The following is a 20,223-nucleotide window of genomic DNA, read 5'->3' on the forward strand; positions in this document are numbered from 1 at the left end:
GTTTTACAAAATTTAACTAAATTAAATAAGGTTCATGCAATTCCTCCACTCAATGAGCAAATGTTAAAGGTTGAAGTGATTTTCCAGAATGTTAGGTTTAGATTACAACTAAAATTGAGCAGAGACCTGCTCTCACCCTAGAATAGAACAATTCTGCACTTGAGGCCCAGGTTTAGTGCTACTGCTTTACCCCCTTGAGTCAATTCTTTCATTAGTACTACACATGAGGGGGAGGAGAGGGGTGAAAATTTATCTTTGGCAGTAACATGGAATTATGGGGAATTTGAGAGCAAGTTTATACTGATGTCAAATGGGTGCAGAATCAAAGGAGAAGACACTTGTTTTTAAAAGATTATAACATCGTCTTCCTCCATATTAAACTGATTTGAAATTAAAGGTGATTGGTTTTCATGTAAGCATTAAAGTGAGTAGTTAGAAAGTGACAGTAGGGCAGTCATGCTTTGTAAGAACAACAGGAGTTAAGTTTTCATTTCATAATCACTGATGGATCCTTAACCTTAAACGAAAACATGTTAAATTCCCAAAATGCAAATCAAATTCTAAACAGTCCAGGATCCTGACCTCCAGGGAACAAAACACAAATATTCAATCAACAAGCAAATGTGCATTCAAACTGAATCTCAAAGGGTTAAACTCATTCAAGACCTCTATCTCTTCCGACTCAATGCGCAGTCTCCTACTACTGTCCTTGATCGGACCTACCCTCGTTCTCGTCATTCTCATGTTTCTCACATACGGATAAAAGGCCTTGGGGTTATCCTTGATCCTATCCACCAAAGATTTTTCATGCCCTCTCTTAGCTCTCCTAATCCCTTTCTTCAGCTCCTTCCTGGCTATCTTGTATTCCTCCAACGCTCTGTCTGAACCTTGTTTCCTCAACTTTATGTAAGCCTCCTTTTTCCTCTTTACTAGACATTCAACCTCCCTCGTCAACCAAGGTTCCCTCACATGACCATCTCTTTCCTGCCCGACAGGTACATACATATCAAGGACACACCGTATCTGTTCCTTGAAAACGTTCCACATTTCAACGACATCCTTCCCTGACAGCCTATGCTCCCAACTTATGCTCCTCAGATCCTGTCTTGCAGCATCATATTTACCTTTCCCCCCCAATTGTAAAATCTGCCCTGTTGCACGTACCTATCTCTCTCCATAACCAAGGTGAAAGTCACAGAATTGTGGTCACCATCACCAAAATGCTCACCCACTAACAAGCCCATTATGGTCACTGTTTCTGAAATAGTTCCTCAGTGGAACTTAAATCACCTGACCTGGCTCATTCCCCAATAGCAGGTAGAGTGTTGCCCCTTTGAGTTGGACTATTTACTTTTCGTTTAAAAAAGAGGCCCTGAACATACCTAACAAGTTCTTCCTCCATTAAAGCCCCAACACTAAGTGAGCCTCAGTCAAGAGAAAGTTAAAATCATCCAGTTGTTTTTGCATTTTGCCATATCTGTTCCTCAACCACATGCTGGCTGTTGGACGGCCTCTAGTGCAATCCAAAAGTGACTGCAACTTTCCTATGCCTGAGTTTTACCCACATGACCTTGCTGGATGAGACCTCCAAGATGCCCTCAGTACGGCTGTGATATTATCCCTAATCAGTAACACAACTCTCCCACATCTTTTATACCCCTTTCCATCTCAACAGAAACATGTAAATTCTGGAATGTTAAGCTGCCAGTCTTATCTCTTTCTTAACCAAATCTCTGCAATAGATACAACATCATAGTTATATGTATTAATCCAAGTCCTATTTTCATCTACCTTAACTGTCATTCTCCACGCATTAAAACAAATGCACCTCATACCACCAGCCCTACTGTGACCAGTAACCTCAATCTGTTTTACTAGCCTTACTGGCCTTCGTCTCTGATTTCTCCTCTGTCATTTAACTTGCTGACTTATTGCTCTGGGTCAACCAATACACACCTCCATCCCTTCCCCCACAACCCCAAAGCCAGGATTTTGATGCCCCTTCAGTTTAGGTGCAACATGTCCTTCTTGTATAGGTCCCACCTGCCCCAGAACACATCACATACTTGAAGCCCTCGCTCCTACACTAGTTTTTTAGCCACATATTTAACTGTACTAAATTCCTATTCCCACTATCACAAGGCACAGAAAGTAATCCTAAGATTACAACCCCAGAGTTTCTGCTTTTCAACTTCCAACCTAACTCTCTGAATTCCATTTGCAGGACCTAATCTCTTCTTCTGCCTGAGTTGTTCATACCAATATAGACCAGAACCTCTGCTCACATTCCCCCTTCAGAATGTCCTGTGTCCACTCAGAGATATCAGTGACCCTGGCACCAGGAACACAACATATTATCCTAGAGTCTCACTTGCAGCTACAGAAACATCTATCTGTGCCTCTGACTATCAAGTCCCCTGTCATTACTCCACACACTTCTAATTTCTGAATTTACAGTCTCGCACTTCAGAGTTATTGTTGGAGGTCTGTGCAGACCTAAATTATAGTTTTCGATCCTTTACTGGCTCTCAGTTACACCCATTTGATCTCCACTGAATGCTTTCTCCTCATTATATCCTCCCTCACCACTAACCTATTTCTTTACTCTTTCCATGTTACCTGATTTTAAAATTGTATTAACTTCCCCTGAGCTCTCGACCAGAGCCTGGCCTGTATTGTTGATTTGAACTTCAGATTCAACTTAAAAGACAGATTCCTCACTTGTGGGGAATTCTTGAATTACTAAGTCCTAACTTTAGGAATGCATACATTTTGAAGCACGGAGTGCACATGACACTAACAAATATTCTACAGAAAGGACGTACAGCAAAACATCTTCAACCAAGACAGGAAGACCAGTTCTTCACAAACAGGAGAAACTTTAAATGTTGGGAGCAAAATTTTCACACCAAAAACATAGCTGATATTGCCACTAATCACATGCAGTTAAAAGCTGAGTCGAATCTGCAAGTTGACTTTCATTTAAAATACAGCACATGGGAAAATAATGGACGTTCTTCCAAATTTCAAAACACAAAACCCAATACAGAAACAAGTTGCTTGTTCTTGTGTTCATTAATGAAATCCATGGAATAGAATCGCAATCAAAAAGAACAAAGTTTCTTCTTTAAAGTTAGCGATACTGTAGCAAGGGAGAAAGTTAGCATTAATAAGTTAAGAAATATAAATTAAGTTAACAAAAGGCATTAATTATGCAACTGAAATATATAATGTATATAAAAGGTATAATATTTCTGCACACAGTTAAAAATTGAGGCAATTGTCAAAGCAACCAAAACAGGACAGAAACCCTTAAAATAAAACAGCAGTTGCTGAAAAGCTGGAAATGTGGAAAACAACAATATCAATCAACGTATTAACAGCAAAAGATCCCAGCTGCAAAATCCCAGTAGGAAAATTCTTCAATGCTAACTCTCAAGTAGCTAATGTAATTTGTTTCAAAGCATGCTAAAATGTGTTTTCTTTACAGATTCTTACAAAAATTGATGTTTATTCAGCAAAAATACATAAATGTATCTAGTGATTCAAAGAAGCAGATCAATGAATTAATACAAAGAGACCCTACCAGTTTCCAGATACAGTGAATAATGAACAAAGAGTCAGCAACATAATTCATGAAATGAAAAGTGTTCAGGACACATTTTGAGTTGACAGAAATGAGTGACTTCAAACCCGTAACAATCTCTGTTTAAACATGTTCATAAACCACTCGGTTTTATTTCTTATGATTTGCCTGACTGGAGATCCCCAGCATTAGATAGGTCCCCTGGTCAATATGATATTTCTCAGCACCAGCAGAAAATTACCAGTTCATTTGCAAGATTATTGCCAAATTTTTATAGTGGTCATCTATGGCAAACACTAAGCCTTCATACTGTAAAACATAATATTTTTGTGCAGTGTGAGATCAATGAATAAAAAAAAAATCAAGACTCGATACCAAGTTTCACACATAATAAAACCGTTCACAATTGTATAATAGTTATAAATTCCAGTCAAAAGAAAATGCAGTAGCAGGCAAAGGAAGATATGTTACATTGATTAGGATTAACCTTTTAAACTGTTATTCACAGCACATTCATTTGGTGCAAAGTCGTTTATTCAGCAGGGCAAAAACTAAAAGTAATAACAAACCTGAAAGTCTTCTGATCTGATCTGATCTGGTGTAGTGTAGTTCCGTGTCCCACAAACAAAGTGCCCAACCATTGCAAAACTATCCCAAGGAGTAAAAGAGCTTTGTGCTATTAGTACATCATACCAAAGACTTGGCTTACAATATGGAATGGAGAAGGTGGAGAAAGGGAAACATAACTGGAAAAAAAAGTTAAACGGTTTGAACACAAAACGCAGATGATTTGGGAAACAAATAATTGACTTCTATAGCTACTAAAAAGGGTGTACCATTTTTGATGAAATTCAAAAACTTGCATTGACTATTATTAAACTTGCTATACAAAAAAAATAAAATTTACACAATCCAAGCTGCCAACCTGTATAAAAGTATCAAATTTCACATAAAACTGTACAATTATTTTTCAGCAGGTCCAAATACCTGGGCATACAACCCCCAAAATATAGCTTTTTTAAAAAAAAATGCATTCACCCTGTGTATAACAAAATTATATGCAAGGATTTCTACTTCTATACAGTAGTGCATCTACCTATATATATTTATATATATAAAATATATAAAAAAGATGAATAGTTCTTTTATGAAAAACATGACATGATAAAATGTGCAGGGCAGATTGGTGCAATCATGAGCAGAAACAAGGCACTTTTTCCCAGGTTGTGGTTACTATAAACATTGCTGACATGAAGAAACAAAATCAGGTGAGTTTGGTGCATACAAACAGACTGGAACAATTCCAAGGATGGGTTAACATTAACGTTCACACAGTCAGGGAGACACACGAGGTGAGAGTTTGAGGTAAAACTCTATACAGAAGTGGTCACTCTTTTAATGGCATTATTGACCTCATTTTTGTTGGAGTCCAGTCCTTTAGCAGCATTCATATCATTCCTCAAATTTTCTGCTGTCTTTTTTAAAGTCTTCAGTTCCCCTGGGTGTGGAGTGGCTCTCCTCAGAAGTGTACCCTAAGCATAAAATACAAAATAAGTCCAAAGGAAGTAACCCACTTCTGTAACCAATAACCTTTTGCTGAAAATGGACTAATGAAATAACAGATATTTGCCATAAAATAGATCATATTTGTCCTACAATTCAAGCCTCAAATGTAAAGTCATGTAATTTTCCTCCTATATCCCTGAATGACCAGAAATTATCAATCTTATTTAGCCAGTAATAGCTAAACACAAAGAAATTAGGTAAGAGCAAAGAAATCAGATGAGAGTAAACTTTCTGAACAGCTTGAAAGATTCAATGCTGCTCTGCAAAATATAGCAAATATTTAATGTAATCCTTCAAACATCAAACAAGGCTCAATGCACCACAGCAGCATATTCAAGAACCTATCTCAAAGTCTTAAATATATTCAATGACCTGGCCTCCACAGCCTTCTGTGGCAAGGAATTCCATAGATTCATCACTCTCTGGCTGAAGACATTTCTCCTTGTCTTCATTCTAAAAGGTCTTCCCTTTACTTTGAGGCTGTGCCCTAAGGTCCTCGTCTCCCCTACCAATGGAAGCATTCTCCCAACTGTCCAGGCCATTCAGCATTCTGTATGTTTCAATCAGATTCCCTTCATCCTTCTTAACTTCATCAAGTATAGACCCAGAGTTCTCAAACATTCCTCATATGTTAAGCTTTTCATTCCTGGGACCATTCTCATGAACCTCTTCTGACCATACTCCTAGGCCATTACATCCTTTCTGAGATATGGGGCTCAAAACTGCACCCAATTCTCCAAATGTGGCCTGACTAGAGCCTTATCGAGCCTCAGAAGTACATCCCTGCTTGTATATTCAAGTCTTCTCAAAATAAATGCCATCATTGCATTTGTATTCCTATCTACTGACTCAACTAGCAAGCTTACCTTGAGAGAATGCTGGTCTTTGAAAGCTTCCCAATCCTTTGGTTTCCCACTGCCCTTTGCCACATTATCTGCTCTCTCTCTTGTTTTTACTGCTATTCCTGACTTCCCTCATCAGCCATGGCTGCCTCATCCTCCCTGTACCATGCTTCTTTTTCCTCAGGATGCTGTGTCTCCTGAATTACTTCCCGAAACTCCGACCATTGCTGTTCCAGTGTCTTTCCTGCTAGGCTCTTGTCCCAGTCAACTCTGCCCAGCTCCCCCATTATACCTCTGTAATTGCCTTTATTCAGCTGTAAAACTGTTACCTCTGATTTTATCTTTTCCCTCTCAAACTGCAGAGTGAATACGATCATATTATGGTCACTACCCTCACCTTAAGCTCCCTTATCAGGTCTAGGTCTGCCTTATGGCACAAAAGTAAATCCAATATTGCCAGTTCCCTAGTGGGCTCCACCACAAGCTGCTCGAAAAAGCTATTGCATAGACTTTCCACAAATTCCTTTTCTTGCAATCCACTACCAACCTGGTTTTCCCAGTCCACCTGCAACTTGAGATCACTGCAACTTTGCCTTTCCTACACATGCCATAGTGTACCTTGTGTCCCAGCTCCTGACTACAGTTTGGAGGCTTGTACAAAACTTCAACTATGGTTTATTCATCTTTGCAGTTCCTCTATTCTACCCCGGTTTTACACCATCTGACCCTACTTCATTTCTTACTACTGTTTTAATGTCAATTCTTACTAATAAGGCAATCCCACTCCCTTTGCCCACCTGCCCGTCTTTCCAATGGGATGTATATCTTTGAATATTTAGCTTCCAATCTTCATCCCCTTGCAACTATAATCCCATGATGCCCACTACGCATGGAATTCAAGCAATATCTCAATGAAAAAATTTGCAACTGCTAAGATTTTTACAGTAAAATAACAGCATGGCTGTGTGCTCACCATTGTTGAAAAGGAAGTCAGATAGCAACTTATAGTATTATCACATGTGAAGTTGACATAGGATTATAAATGTATAAAATTATGAGGGACATAAATAAGGTATACAGGAAGAACCTTTCCCCTTGTCAGAGTGATCAATAACAAGGGTGGCATGGTGGGTCAGTGGCTAGCACTGCTGCCTCACAGTGCCAGGGGCCTGGGTTCAATTCCAACCTCAGGCGACTGTCTATGTAGAGTTTGCACATTCGCCCCATGAATGTGTAGGTTTGCTCTGGTTTCCTCCCGCAATCACAAAGATGTGCAGTTTAGGTGGATTGGCCATGCTAAATTGCATCAGGGTGAAACCCATGCAGAAACAGGGAGAATGTGCAAACTCCACACACACTGTTGCCCAAGACTGGAATCATATATAAAATTCATATTTTTGCATTGAGAAGACAATTTGTTGAAGTTGATTATGAACAAAATGATCCTGGCACTGACCTTTTCCGAAGATCACTTCCCAAATTATACTTCTCTTATTTCTATATTTTTATGTGCTGACTTGAAGTTAGTTGACAAATCATTGTGCCACTTGAACTTCAACTTCACATTCTTTGATCTTATCCATGAGTGCATCATGAAGCACCTGATGAAATGACTATTGAAATTTCAGAAAAACTACTTTGACCACACAAACATTGATTACTCTACCTCAAAATTAAATACAGTTGGTGACATAAGATTGTGTTTTGAATCCAACATTCTATTCATATTGTATTTCTCATTTTTAAATATTCTTCTGTGCTTTCCTTTGCTAAGGACTCCATTATTTTTCCTACTACCATTGTTGAGCTGACTAGTCTATAACTTACTCTCCAAGTTCCATCTCCCCTAGTTAAATATGGAAGTACATTAGCTATCCACCACTCCTCTGATGCACAGCTTTTTCTAAGGAATTATCATAAATGAACAGCAAGGCTTCTGCAATGTCATCACTAGGTTCTTCTAAAATATGCATTCCATCAGGACCAGGGACTTTCTCCTTTGAGTTTGATCATGTGTTCAATACACTTGAAATTTTAAATGCATTTATTTCATTGCTCATCTCATCATACAATTCACATCTACTTGTTCTATCACCTTAGAACAAAATATTTATTTAATATCCCTGCAATCTATTTTGTGTTTCCTGTTATAGTAGTTCCTCTTTACCTTCCTATCTTATTAATCTCTCTTTTGCACAGCTCCTACTGTCTATGTATTTGATGTAAACCTCTCCCTTAACATTCAGTTCTTTCTTTATGTCTTCATTTATTCATGGGGCCCATTTGTGTTAAAATTATTCTTTCCATTTAGCAAGATATATTTACACTGCATTCTGTTGTGAATAGTGTTTCCTATTTTTGCTTGACGTAACTTTTCTTTTGCCAACATTGTTACCCCTTCCCCCATTCTTGGAATCTCAAATTCAAGCTTTTCCAAATTCACAAACTTAGCTTTTGCCACACTTATGTCCTTTGGTATTATCTTAAAGCATATTATGATCACTATAAACAAAATTTTCTTTTTCTACTTTTTCTTCTCTTATCTCCTTCGGTTCATACCAATTGCGAGATTCAATAGGAAGTGTTCCTTGCTTTCTGTGGACTATATCTACTAGTTTAACTGACCCTTTTTTTATTAGTGTCATCATCCATTGAGATTATTTTTTGTCTTCCTCATCGACACATCCCTTTTTGCTTTAACGTCAGGCTTTCCCCAATAAGCACAGCTACTCAAAACACCTTTTCTCCATCTTCTGTGAATCTGTTCTATTCTGCAACGTTCATTTCTAAGTGCCGACCTTTCTGTAGCCACACTGTACTAAACCTTTATGCCCGGTGCTTTCTAATGCTTGATTTGCCAACTATTGTTTTATTACAAACATTAGGTGTGTGCATTACTGGACTGATTTTTTAATCCATTATTAATAGCAACTCCCCTCACTTTAATGTGGCATAAACGTTAAATGCCAAAATACAGAAGCCAGTGACCTATTTGGCCTGTTCCTTCAGAAACGTTACTTCACCTTTTTCTCAATTAAATGCACTGAAAATACTGACGTCTCGTGCAATTAGGTAGGACTGAACATTTTACCAATTTGTTAAATATTAACTGTAACCAAACTCTTTGCTGAGCCTCAAACAATAAATTCAACAAGTATGGAAATGTATTTCTGCAGAATTTAATACTTTAATCCGTCTTTCTCTCCTTTTTGTTTTGAATAACTTGAAACCTTAGGGACGGCAATATAATTGTGCACATGAGAAGATGGAACAGAATATAAAAGACACCAATAAATAAACGGACAATGAATAGTAATAGCTAGCCAAAAATATACAAACATAGTAAAAGTTTACATAAATATGAAAAAAGAAAACAGTAAACAAAATCAGAATGTCTGGGAACTATTAATAGAAACTATTGAAATAGCAAATGAACTGAAAAGGTATTTTCTTTTAGTCTTCACAATAAAGGTTACAAGGAACATTACAGTGGCTATTGTAGTGCAGAGCCAGAGGGACTGGGTTCAAGATCCACCTACTTCAGAGGTGTGTCAAAATGTATAAAATTATTTTAAAACATATATATGAAATGCCATATCAGGTACAGAAAGAGAAAGGTTGGCTTAAGATACCTCTGAACCAGGAGGCCTAGGTGCAGGTCTCATCTGCTTCAGAGATGCATAATAATTTCTGAACAGGTTTAAGGGCTCTTGGGATGCAGTAGTAGTGCCCCTACCTCAGGTCCGGGAGGCCCGGTTCAAGTCTCATCTGCTCCAGGGGCATATAATAACATTTCTGAACAGGTTGGTTAGAAAACATCTACAAGGAATATCGCAGATGCAGCTATAAATCAGGAACTGAAAAGGAAAGAGGAACTCAAGAAAATTACAATCACCAGTAAAGTGGCAGCAAGTAAACTGTTCGACTTGCAAGTTGACAAGTCCCCAGTTTTTGATAGACTTCATCATAGGGTCTTAAAAGAAGTTCACAGTCAAACAGCTGATGGATTGGTTTTAATTTTCCAAAACTCCCCTGATTTAGGGAAGTTCCCATTTGATTGGAAGATAGCAAATGTGACCCACCCTCAATATTCAAAAAGGGTGGGACATAGAAAGCAAACCAGGCCAGAGCTTCATTTCTGTCAAGGAGAATATGTTGGAAGTTACTTAATAAACATGTACGGCAGTACACTTTTCAAAGTTCAAGATAATCAGGCAAAGGCGTTATAGTTTTGTGATAGTAAAATCATGTTTAATCAACTGACTGGAATTATTTGAGAAAGCATCATGCATTGTGGATAAAGGGGAACCAGTAGATGTGGTTAGATTTTCACAAGGCATTTGATAAAGTGCCGCACCAAACATTCTTGCAGAAAATAAAAGCTCATGCTTTTTTTTTGGGGGGGGGTGAAGAGAAGAGTGCTGGGGTTTAAACATAGAAGGTTGGTTGGCCAATAGAAAGTCAACAGTAGTCATAAAAGGAACTTTGTCAGGTTGCCAGGATATGACAAGTGGTGTGCCACAGGAATTGGTAATGGTACCTCAACTGTTTAGAATTTATATGTAAAGGAAATATATAGTTGCTGCATTTGATGGTAGGAAACTATGTTGCAAAGGGGATACAAGGAGATGCACAATTTAAGTGAGAGAGTAAACTTCCAGAAAGCTGGCAAATAATATATAGTGTGGAAAACTATGAAATTGTCCATTTTTGGTAGGAAGAATAAAAAAGCATATTATCCAAATGGTGAGAGATTGCACAATTCTGCAATACAGAGGATTGTCCTAAAACATAAATCACAAATGTCTAGTCAGCAGGTACAGCAAGTAATTAGGAAAGCTTACAGAATGTTATCATTAAATGACAGGCAGACTCAAGAGGTGGAATGGTCCACTCTTGTTCCTTATTCACATTACAATTAATTTATTCTTCCTGGTTTATTCTCTGCATGAGTATAATGAAGATCCTTAAATTTAATTGGGGAGTCCTTTCCATTGATCCCCCACACAGAAAAGTGCTTGAAATAATCTTCAATATTGACAAATTGTCCTTCAAATGTACAATAAAATTCTGTGGGTAATTACAAACAATGCACAGTAAGCACTGTTCCCTCCACTTCAACTTCGTGACAATCCCACTAATGCTGCTTCATAGCAAATAAATATTATATCGCAGAAGACTATAACTTAGTTTAAGTCCATTGCTATTTCATAATTTTGCCTTAAATAAATGAATATTCATTTATTATGTCGTATTAAAATTGTTTCAACAAGTCTTAAAAACAATTTTCAATGATCTGAAGTTTATACTGTTTATAGAATTAGATAGCAATTATACTTGGATTTTCTTGCATTTAAAGATCTTGCATACAAGGTAGAATATTTTGTACTCAGCATAACTTATGCTTTTCAAACTGTAATGAAGTTATGCGTAATTTTAGAGAACACAAGATTAAAGACTGAAAGCAGCTTTAGAGAAACAGTATGTTTCGTATTTATACTCTGCTTAGATATAAGACATCTGCTCTTAAAGTTCACAAACAATAGCTTATTAAGCAATTAGGTCTTGACACAAATGTATAACAGCTATATCTAATTTTAAGAAATTTTGCATTGTTTTAGTCTGTCAAAACAACATAGCAATTGATTGTTTTTATTTTGTGGCTCACAGTTAAGTGTAGGAAGAACTGATTTATTGGTGTTACAAAATACTGCAGGAAATTCATAGATATGATAATTAATCTATAATTCTGTAACAAATAGAGGTGGTGTACAGTACAATCTTCTAGTTTTTTTTTGCCCTGTCAAATAATTTGTGCCTATTGTTAAGTTTCACAAAATCTTATAGCAATGCAAAGTCATGGCTGGCTACATTAGGTTTGTAAGCCAAAACTTGTACACATGAGTCTACCAGGTCAGGATCTTGCCTTTTGTTCTGTGGCAAGAAAAAGAAAAGAATGAGAGGGTCAACATGATGCTGAGGATTTTGGGCTGTTCTAAAGTGAAGTGATGTACTTTCTTGCAGCCCAGAATGACAGCTGCTGAGACTGCAAGCAACAGTGATTCCTTGTTCAACCAGCAGTAAAATATACTAGTTCAACATATTGAATCTTTTTTTTTAAAGCTTTAGAAAGGGTTTGAAAGCATTGAAAACAATGCAGAAAAGGTTCACAGGAATTGTTCCAGGGCTAGGATACAATAGTTATGAAATAATAGATTGGAGAAGTTGGGATTGTTTCCCTTGGAATGAGGAATTCAAAATCACGATAAGTCTGGAAAGAGTAAATGGACAGAAACTATTCCCAATCATGAAGAATCAAGAACAAGGGACAAATTTAAACTAATTTGCAGAATAAAAACATGTCAGTGGAAGCAGGTTCAACAAAAGCATCAAACAGAGAATTAGACTGTATTCTAAAAAGGAAGAATGTATAGGGTGTTACAAAGTTGGTGTGTAAAAATGGTAAAAACATAAAATGAATTGAAAAGCAGTGCATGGTCCCTTTAAGTGTTTACACTTTGTCTGTGCTTAGAAGTTTGCAAGCATTATGCAGAGAGCCCCAAAATTGAAACAAGTGTATCAAAAGACTTTTCAGTTTGCAGGCACAAGCAGCACTTTTACCCAGAAAACAGTTTAAATTCAACCAGTTAATTTAAAAAGGCACTCGGAGATTAAGAACCAATTTTGATCACCTCCAACCAATCAAATTGTAAAGAAATTAACGTGTAATTGTGGGTATAAAAGACGCAGGCATTTCAAAATTAGAAGAGAAAGCCAACTGCCATCTGAACAGGTGAGAGGGTAGTGTCAAAAGAAACATTGGTGTCTCACAAGAAAGCACTTGAGAAAGGTACAAGGCACGGTTAGCCAAAGAAGGAATTCCAAAACAGAAGAATTACAGAGAAAACATTCCCAAGAGCATAATCAGCAGAGAGGAAGAGGAGCATTTCAGTGGATTCATTCTGCGTGAACTTTGAGACATTAAGTTTTAATTTGTTGTTTTCTTGTTAATTGGATTTATACTAAGTGGGACCTGAGTTATTGAAACAGCATGCCAATAGAATTTAATTCAGTTAGGGAGTAATTGTTCAGTTTGTTAGAAAATCTGTTAATTTGTTCACTGTTGGAGTTAGATAAATAAATAGTTACTTGTTAATTATAGAGGGGTGAAAGGATTCCATTTCATTGAACCACTCCTTTATAACAAATTTGGGGATAAGAGTTAATTTATACCCCTTGTAATCTGATAGAAGAAGTCTGACAAGGCGAGATGGTCCTCTCTGGGTGTTTCGGTTTTAATTATCGGAGGGCTGTCAACCTCTGTTTCATAACATTGGGTTACGCTGAGAAGGCAAGAGAAAGTCAATAATGCACACATTCAGAGAGACACAGACACAATGGGCTGAACAGTCTCCTTCTTTGATGTAACAATTATGTGATGATGGGAAATCATTATGGGGTTAGATTTAATAGCTTGAAAATTTGGTTGTAGATAGAGTGTCTACAGAAGCTCCAGTCAAAACAGGATTCCGTTTCAGTTAACCACTCCTTTATAACAAATTTGGGGGTAAGAGATAGGTTATCAGAATGTGTACTGAAGTGTGCAGTCCCACTGTTTTGATATTACTCATTCAGAAAGGTCCAGGGGAGAATTTACAAAGTTTACTTAATCAAAATTTAGTACCGTTGCTCTTTTATACTGTTTCCATTAGAAGCAGAAAATATTAACATTGGTTAATCCTACTAAGGGATCACTCAACATTGCATATGCATGGTTCAAATGGGATTGGCATGCGCTAAAAATCTCAGATGTTGTTTGGCTTTGGAGACAGCAATAATCATATTTTTGAGAAAGATGGAATGTGACAGTCAGCTATTAGCAAGAGGTAATCTGACATTGTCCATTTTAGACATGCATTTGAGGCACTTGCAACAAAAATAGATAGGCAGATTTCCAGGCCCCTTCAGTGTGGACTTTTCCAGGCTGCCAGAGTTGGTAATATTCTTGGGATCGACTACCCATTTATAGGAGTCTGACAAGGGAAAGGTATAACTCTGGAGTATATCAGGCAGCACTTAACCTTATTCCTCGTGAATTAATCAAATTCACTAATTAGTTAATGAATTAATCAAAACAAAAATTGTCCATTTTCAGGCTATTATGAACAGGATCAGTTTTTGGTGGTGGAAGGTGGATTCATGACAATATCCATTTACAACATTTAATCATGCATTTGCACATTGTATTCCCATTCGGTAGTAAGCAGTTGTTATGCAGATGTTTAAAATTATTATCCAGACCAGAGAAAAATAATTTTTGAGATAAAGATAAGTAAGTTAAGACTGAGGTACAACTCTATTGCTTCCCAAACTAATTTTAAAACACTTTCTCAAAACTTATGAAAATTAGGCTTCTCATCTATTACCTTTTCTTCATCATCTTCCTCATCCTCATCATCTAAGAAGCGTATTGCACTGATTCTGTTCATTGCACGTTCGTTCCATAGTTCATCAGACATGTCATTCACCAAATTTTCCAATGCTCCACAGCGAGGCAAGTTATCTGCTGGAAGCAGGCAAGCACAGAAAATTATATATTCATATTCCCAGATAGTTACAAAATTCCGTTAGTGAAAAACAAGCAAATACAATCTTCTAAGTTAGATGTTTTACAAGTTGATCTGTTTTAAAATGAAAGCAATTTTGCTCCAAAAATTTGTAAAAATGTTTCAATTTTTTTGAGAGAAAACAAATGAAACAGGTTTTGAATATTCTAGAAGTACACATTAAGATTTTTTATCTAGTTTTGCCAAGCATCTGTTTCAATTAATTTAGGACTTTCTCCACTACTTTTCACCTGTTTGTCAGTAAATTATTTTAAAACCGATTATACTAACTACAAATTAGATAAGGATGCATTTTAAATATCATATGTACTCATCTGAAGTCATAAGCAGTGCAGATTCAAAATGACCAAGGCTTCAATGTTGTCCAAAAGTAACCGGGCTTTCAAGTTAGAATATAGGGTTAAGATTTATATAATTTCACCTATTATTCTCTTCAACTATTCCGCAATTTAAAAATCAACTTGTTTGAAAGTGAAAGGCATAATTATCCACAAATTATAACACAACTAAAACTCACTTGCTGCATTGAACAAGGAAAATATATAACTATGCAAATAGTATTTTCTTGGCATGAGGGGACAGTGGGTTTGAGAATGGAGAGGAGAGAGAGTGAGGACAAAAAAAGGAAAAGTAAACATCACAGATACAAATCAAAATTATACACATACTGTTTACAGTAACTTCAAGAAAACAAAATCAAAAGTTAACCTAAGTAGTATTTTAAAAAGTCAAAGGGGTATAAATTACTTTTTTTTAAAAATGGTTTTCTAAACTGACTTCCATGCCTTTAAAGGTGAAAATAGGAAATCAGACAACCCAAAAAATGGAGCTATAAAAATGTAAAAAGAAAACAAGCTTTGGTAAACATTGTTTGGGAAGATAGAGAAAGTGAGAAGAAATAAAAGCAGGATTGAAATAAAGAGCAGAATAAGGACATATTTACATAAGTTGACTTGAAAATAACAAGAGGAATATTTTCCATAAAACAAATTAACCAAACCTCTAAAATGACATGAATAATGTCTTACTTCTCAGAAACATTTGTATTTTTAATAAAGTCAGGGATACACAGTGAATAAATCCTATATTTCCACATCACCAGAAACAATATTAGACAACGCATGCAGCTACTATATGAATTAAGCCCGCAAGAGTTGATTTATCACTTTATGCTTGTTGCCTAACCACTTAACCATTTTATTCTCAACTTAATAGTCATACAGCTAGGCAGACTTAGTAAAGTGTTTACTAACATGTCTATATGATTAGGACATCAATTAACATTATATTTATCGATTGCAGAATCACGGATAGCACAAATGTAACCAGTCAGAGATAGACTGATCGGTTAGGAGACAAAACATTTATTCACTTAATTTTCAGTTCATTAACTGAGATACCTTGTAGGATTGAACAAAACACTGGTTGCAATTGGTAATGAGATTAATTTATCTTTTTGCAAAAGTATATTAAAAACCCAGTGCTACTTTTGAATATCCGAACTTTGTAAACAGAGAAAAGGAATTCCTTAACTGAAAAAGATGATATCCATAAGACACTTTTGGAAGGACCAGACTTGATTTCAATTGCATTCAGATGGGATACAATGTTGGGTTTGCCTTAGATATTAAGTTGGGTACACTGATGTTAGGAACTCCTGTAAACAGTCTCAGCACTTTGCATTCAATGGTGTACTGCCCAAATATTCTGAGCATAAACTATTCAACATAGTGAATGGCTGGGCTCAGTGGGCTAAATAGCCCCACTTCTGTACTAAACCCACATGTACAATTATTTACTTTCAAAGTTAGGTTAGTATTAACATTTTAACAGGCCAACATGAAGGTTCCCATGCAACTACTGCCTTTGTCCTAGCTAGCCTAAGTCATGGATTCGGGAGATGTCAGAGAAGTAAATTTGCAATTGTTGCCCGGTCTGTGGAGTGGAGGGAGTGCGTGTTTCAGCCAGGACGTACACATGCTATTAATATATTCATTTAATTGCATCCAATCACATTGACTGACTCGCACAGTTGAGTGTGCAGGGAAACTATAATTGAAAACTATGCAAATGACCCATTAAGAGATTTATCAGGAAAGTGCTTAGATCATATAAATATAAGATAGCTGATAGCCTGCATATCTGGTATGTAAGTTCTTTAACGTAAGCCAACTTTTTTTTGTAAATGGAACTTCAAAGTAGTCATTCACTTCCCACCCTCTCTATTTCCTTATTTTATTCACATCAATGTAGTTCAGCAGAAAATAAACTTAGAACTAATTCAAAATAATTAGGGATTTGGACAGACTAAATTGGACAAACTGTTACCACTGGTGGAAGCATCAAGAATCAGAGAACATAGATTTAATTAGATTAAGAAGCAACAACTGCACAAGGGAGAAACTCGGGAAGTGGTTAGACTCTGGAATGCACTACTTAAGAATGTAGTGGGGTAGATCCAATCACTGCTTTCAACAAAGAAATATATAATTACCTGAATAGAAAATAAATGCAGGTCTACGCAAACATTTTGGGGAATAGCACTAAGTCAGCCAGTTACTCTTGTGTGAATATGACAGATCAAATGGCCTCTTTCTGTATAGCTATAATTTTATCATAGTTTCTCAAAGAGCTTCCAATAGTTTGTTTAAGGATGCAATAGGTTGCTATGTTTTGTTGAGGTTCCTTTCCTTGCAGTAGAGACCTGAAGTCAGCACAAAATAAATGAAAATTATTGCTGGACTATAACAGCTCACTACATTTTAGTTTCATATTTCCATAATATTGGATTACAGCCATTATTGCCAAACCAATGACCTTGGAGCATCAGCAAGGTCAAATAGAAGTAAGCTCTTCCCCATCCTGAAATGGGGAGAAATAGCATGAGAGTCATAGCCTAAAACAGGCTAATAATTTCTGACCATCTGTTATGGTGGAAAAGGAGGCATAAGGAGGGTGAAAATGAGAACTTTTGAAATTGAGTCACTTAGTAATAAAGGCAAACATAACAGCCAATTTCCACACAGTACACACTCATGAAAAGCCGCAAACTAAATGACCAAATAAATGCACTCTGTTCTTTTCATGATGGTCGAGTGATAAATAACATCAAGAAAAAACTGAGCACTTCTCCAATCAAACGGTTTAAACATCTCACCCAAAAGGCTTCATTGCACTTAAGATGAGGCACTCACCGGACAGGACTAAAAGCATTGAAGACCAACATGCGCAAGCTGCTGACATATATGCAGAGCCTTGTACCCAGAAATTGATATATATTTTAGCTCCAAAATAACAGGCGAAGCAAATAGTAATCTCTAACTCAATGCATCTCATTAACTTCTGCTGAACGCAACCTATGCCAAGTTTTGAGATGTTGAATAGGCTCACTATATGAATGGTGTTTGGGCACGCCTAGCTTGGATTATCTACAGCAAATTGTATCAATAATCTTCAAACATAAAGGTAAGAGGTTAACCAACTGAGTCAAGTAAACACACCAGATACTAAGCAAAGAAGGCAGCAAAGTTCAGAAATGAGAATGCACATTGGAAAACATTTTTTAAAATAATGTTGGCCACGAGAGTTGTTTATGAGTAACTCAAAGGCTTTGCCAAGCAACTGATACCTAACAGCGGACAGTGAAATTCAAGCAACATAGTGCATAACACAGCGTGCTCAAAATCAAAGAAATCGCCTGACTAGAGGAGTACTTGGCATGGCAGCATGACTTAGAAGTTTCTGACAAAATTTCCAAACAGTCTCATCCAGTGGTACATCGGTGAGAAGGAAGTCTTTATTTCTGGGTCATTTAATGTCTGGAGCAACAAAATCCTATTTACCAGAAGGTCAGGGCTTTCGTAATCTTCTTTGGGTTCCTTAATTTCAACTTGGCACAAGTTTGAGCTGTCAACTGCAGTGACTATAAGGGACTAGCTGATCGTTTCAGCTTACTGCGGGTTGCATATGCTTTGTGCAAATGACTTCAGGTTCAGGATTGGAATAGCAGGATATCTTAAACATGCTGCTGTAAACTAGCACATGCTTAGGCAAGATTAGGGTAAATAGCGAGGACAAGTTCTAGTCTTTCCTCCTTGTTGATTCTCTCAACACTCATCACAGGTCCATTTTGCCAACGGCAGAAATGACCACTGGAGTCTTGTGAAGATGAGGATTTCTTATTAAAGGTACTTTCCACTATCTTGTGTGCACTGCCACCAAGATAATGAACAGAACATCCATCCTCCTATGTCAAGAACATCCTTCACTCGTACCATGAGCATCAAACCAGGGTACCAATTGTGGTTATCTAAGGAGTATGGGGAAGCATGGTAGACACAAGCATCATGCAGACCTACAATAATATGCCAACCTGGTGAAGCCAGCATTCCTTGCATCCTAAACAGTAAAACCAGAATGTTACAGACTGAGCTAACCAATCTCATGACCAACAGATGAAATCAGAATACCACATTCAATCAGGAATGTCAGTGGACAATTGAACAACTATTAGGATGTTTCACAAACATCTCAAATAACATGATTTGCAAGGGCCTTTTCCCTAGGTGGAGAAGTTCAAAACTAGGGGCATACTTTAAAGATGAGAGGATAAAGTTTTAAAAAGAACACGAGGGACAACTTTTCTTTTACACAGAGTGGTTCAGGTGTGGAATGAACTGCCGGTGGAAGTGGTGGATGCAGGTACAGTTACAACGTTTAAAAGACATTTAGGTAAGTACATAATTAGGAGAGGTTTGAAAGGATATGGGTCAAACACAAGCAAGTCGGACTAATTTAGTTTGGGAAATTTGGTTGGTATGGACAAGTTGGACCAAAGGGTCTATGTTCATGTTGTGTGACTCAATAATTGACACTTCCTAAATAGTCCAACTGCGTACAATGTATTTTGATTACACGTGGTCATTTTTCCCTGACACTACATTTATCCAATCTAAAAAAAATCTTTCAACAATATTGTAGACAAAGTAAAAGCAGGGGCCGAGCAAGAATGATGCAGATTTTGAAACAGATTACTCGATAAATTGAAAGAGGAAATGATTACATATACAAATATAAGAATGTTCCCCGAGCTTCAAGTATGCTAATTTTTAAATAAAATTAAAAGGCATGCATCAATCCTCTACAAAACCCTTCTAACTATTCTTTCTTTTAACAAATTAGTGTATAACTGGTGGTAGATACTGTACCATAGTTGCTCTGTTCAGAAGGCAGTTGAGGAAGCAACACACAGGTCAGAACCTTTTCTCTTGTTTCAACATCAACGTCAGTCTGGAAAGTTAGAAGAGGTTGTGACTGGTTTTCAGACAGCCAAAGGGCTTTGAGTTTCAAGCTGGTCAGTGATAATGGCAAGTGTTTCAACCTGTGTTGAAGAAAATGGCAACAAGAGTTTTTGAAAAAAATAGTGAAGACAGTGAAAGGTCAGTAAGTGGTTAACTTGAAGACTTGGGTACCCAGTAGGAAATCACTGAAAATTCAGTAGTACAGGAAACAACAGCTGTCGTTTCTTCCTTGCAGAGATTTGCTCAGGCTGCATAGGCTAACGTGACACAAGGCTAGGCATTACAGCGTCTCCACCAACATT

The 20,223-nt window shown here is 37.0% G+C and overlaps 1 protein-coding gene across 4 annotated transcripts in view; it reads right to left on the bottom strand.

Annotated features, from left to right (window-relative positions):
- Window positions 1-3,519: 3,519 nt before the first annotated feature.
- Window positions 3,520-20,223, bottom strand: part of lrrc1 (leucine rich repeat containing 1) — a 184,290-nt gene continuing 167,586 nt past the window's right edge. For 3 of the 4 annotated variants that reach the window (XM_060852831.1, XM_060852854.1, XM_060852847.1), the window contains 3 exons: window positions 19,829-20,001; window positions 14,421-14,560; window positions 3,520-5,118 (listed from right to left, as the gene is read on the bottom strand). In XM_060852831.1, coding sequence (XP_060708814.1) covers window positions 4,960-5,118; window positions 14,421-14,560; window positions 19,829-20,001 — 472 coding nt within the window. In that variant the 3' untranslated portion in view covers window positions 3,520-4,959. The remainder of the gene's footprint in view (window positions 5,119-14,420; window positions 14,561-19,828; window positions 20,002-20,223) is intronic. The other variant, XM_060852839.1, reaches the window with a different exon arrangement.

The sequence above is a fragment of the Hemiscyllium ocellatum genome, chromosome 3 (assembly GCF_020745735.1).
Source record: "Hemiscyllium ocellatum isolate sHemOce1 chromosome 3, sHemOce1.pat.X.cur, whole genome shotgun sequence".
Taxonomy (NCBI): Eukaryota; Metazoa; Chordata; class Chondrichthyes; order Orectolobiformes; family Hemiscylliidae; genus Hemiscyllium; species Hemiscyllium ocellatum.